At 28.8% G+C, this 1939-nt stretch overlaps 1 protein-coding gene across 4 annotated transcripts; it reads left to right on the forward strand.

The window, feature by feature from the left end:
- The first annotated feature begins 359 nt into the window (after positions 1-359).
- Positions 360-1666, forward strand: LOC122511456. Of its 4 annotated transcripts, none has more exons than XR_006302524.1 (4): positions 360-536; positions 614-827; positions 1090-1315; positions 1448-1666. XR_006302524.1 is itself a non-coding variant. In XM_043626684.1 (4 exons), the coding sequence occupies exons 1-3, from the start codon at positions 431-433 to the stop codon at positions 1301-1303; spliced, it is 345 nt and encodes a 114-aa protein (XP_043482619.1). In that variant the 5' UTR covers positions 360-430; the 3' UTR covers positions 1304-1315; positions 1448-1666. The 4 variants fall into 4 exon arrangements, 2 of the variants coding, with proteins under 2 accessions (XP_043482619.1, XP_043482610.1); XM_043626684.1 differs by having other exon boundaries at positions 690-827; positions 1203-1315; XR_006302523.1 differs by having other exon boundaries at positions 360-827.
- The last annotated feature ends 273 nt before the right edge of the window (positions 1667-1939 follow it).

Genomic DNA, 1939 nt, shown 5'->3' on the forward strand with positions numbered 1-1939 from the left:
AAATTTTTTTTTTATTGTTTAAATATTTTTTATCTAATTCTACGCACAAAGAGGCACATTTTTTTCCTTAACAATTTTTTTCAAAAATCAATTGTTCTCAAGTTACCAACAATTGAAAAAATAGGCTATTTTTATAAACAAATGATCATATCTTTCTTAAAAATTATCGTAGAGCAATTTTCAAAAAATCGTTTGAAAGGTGACAAAAAATGTTTTCCAATGACATTTGTAGATTTTAAATGTGATGATTTCTTCAAAAATTGTATCAATTTGAAATTTTTCAAAAAAAGTGAAAATTTTTTTTTTCAGCAATTAAACATTAAAAAAAATTTTTTTTTGGCATTATTTCAAGTCAAATACTTAAGGTTTAAAATAAATATTTGATTAAGATTTTATCTTTATTATTATTGAAGATACAAAACTTTTTGTAATGCCCTTGCATGGCGTAGGGTGGACAAATCCTTTTGAGCGGCCCTGTATGAGTGCAAAATTTCTGCAGTACTGCAAGCATTTTGTTATCTGGGTATCACGACAACGTAAGTCTTCTAAGTAATCGTAATTTAAAAAATTTTTTAAGGATACCACGTCTATTCTTTTTTAATTTCTTATCAAGGTTAATAAAATTATTAACAAAATGACAAATTGCAAATCACTGTGCATTTATTTCGACATTTTCTACATTCTGTCAGTATCCATTAAAAATGCAATCTCTATGGATTCAAGCGAATACATGAGAAAGAAACGTAGTCTAACAGAATTCGAAGCCTCGATAAACAGAGTTCTAGAATGTTACAAGGAGGAAGAAGGGTGCCGCCGACAGCTTCAGGGTAACATATATAATACATTTTACCTTAATGTTTAAATTACAATTTTTCGAGTTTTCGTTTTCTACTGAAAGTATATTTTGCAGGAAAAAAAATTAGTAAAACCATTTTAAACATAATATACAAAAAAATCTTAAATTTTTTTATTGTCTGCTTAATGAAATAGTTCACACCTTTTAATTAACATTAATTAATATTTCAAGTAGGGGGGATGTAACGATAGCATTTAAAATCTAACGTGAGATATTATATTTATGGATTCCAGCGGTGATTTTATTTTATAATTTGAATTAATGCCCTAGAAAGAAGTTTTGATTGATCCCAATGCTGTTGATGGTATTGTTGAAAATTTTTATGGAAATCCACGTATAATTTTAGAACAGATACTGATTCACATTTTTGGTGAAGATAATTTATGGAAACTGTCGATAAAAGAAGAACCTCATTCATTTAAAACGATATACCTAGAAACACTATGATTACCATGATTGGTGAGTTTTTGAGAAGCAAAAATTTAATTCTTCAAAACGATCGGATAAAATAAAATTTTTTAAAAAATTGTCATTACAAAATGCAAATGAAGCGCGCCAATTGTTGCTAGTATCTAATAATGTATTTTCTAGATTTTACTGATGAACATGCGAGATTTAAGAAAAAGTATTTTGAATACGTAGACTTGGTAAAAGATGTATTAAATAAATATCGAAGAAAGAGTGAATAAGGCAAACAATTTCTTCAGGGGTCCAATGTGACGGATAATTTTTAAAAAAGTTTTAATTCACTGAATTCGCTTGAAAATCGTTACACGGTGATTTTCAAAATTGAAAATGGCGGATCCAATATGGCGGTCAAAAATTTAAAACGTTGTGTTAACCCTTTAACGCCCAAAGTACAAAATTTTGGCATGAAGTTTGAGGACTTATTTCGGTACTTAGGGGTCATTCACATATTACGTGATACATTTAGGGGTGGGAGGGGGGTCAGCTAAGTATCACGCTTTAACAAATTTTCTATACTAAACTATAGAAAAAGTATCACGCAGGGGGGGAAGGGGGTCTAAAATACCTAAAATATTTATCACGTAATATGTGAATGACCCCTTAAAAAATAGAAAA

The sequence above is a fragment of the Leptopilina heterotoma genome, unplaced genomic scaffold, assembly GCF_015476425.1.
Source record: "Leptopilina heterotoma isolate Lh14 unplaced genomic scaffold, ASM1547642v1 Lhet_121, whole genome shotgun sequence".
Lineage (NCBI taxonomy): Eukaryota > Metazoa > Arthropoda > Insecta > Hymenoptera > Figitidae > Leptopilina > Leptopilina heterotoma.

Coding starts and splice junctions, on each gene's coding strand:
- LOC122511456 (XM_043626675.1), top strand. CDS start 431: ATGCCCTTGCATGGCGTAGGGTGGACAAATCCTTTTGAGCGGCCCTGT. Junction 537..689: donor TATCTGGGTATCACGACAAC/GTAAGTCTTCTA, acceptor ACATTCTGTCAG/TATCCATTAAAAATGCAATC. Junction 828..1,130: donor GTGCCGCCGACAGCTTCAGG/GTAACATATATA, acceptor TGCCCTAGAAAG/AAGTTTTGATTGATCCCAAT.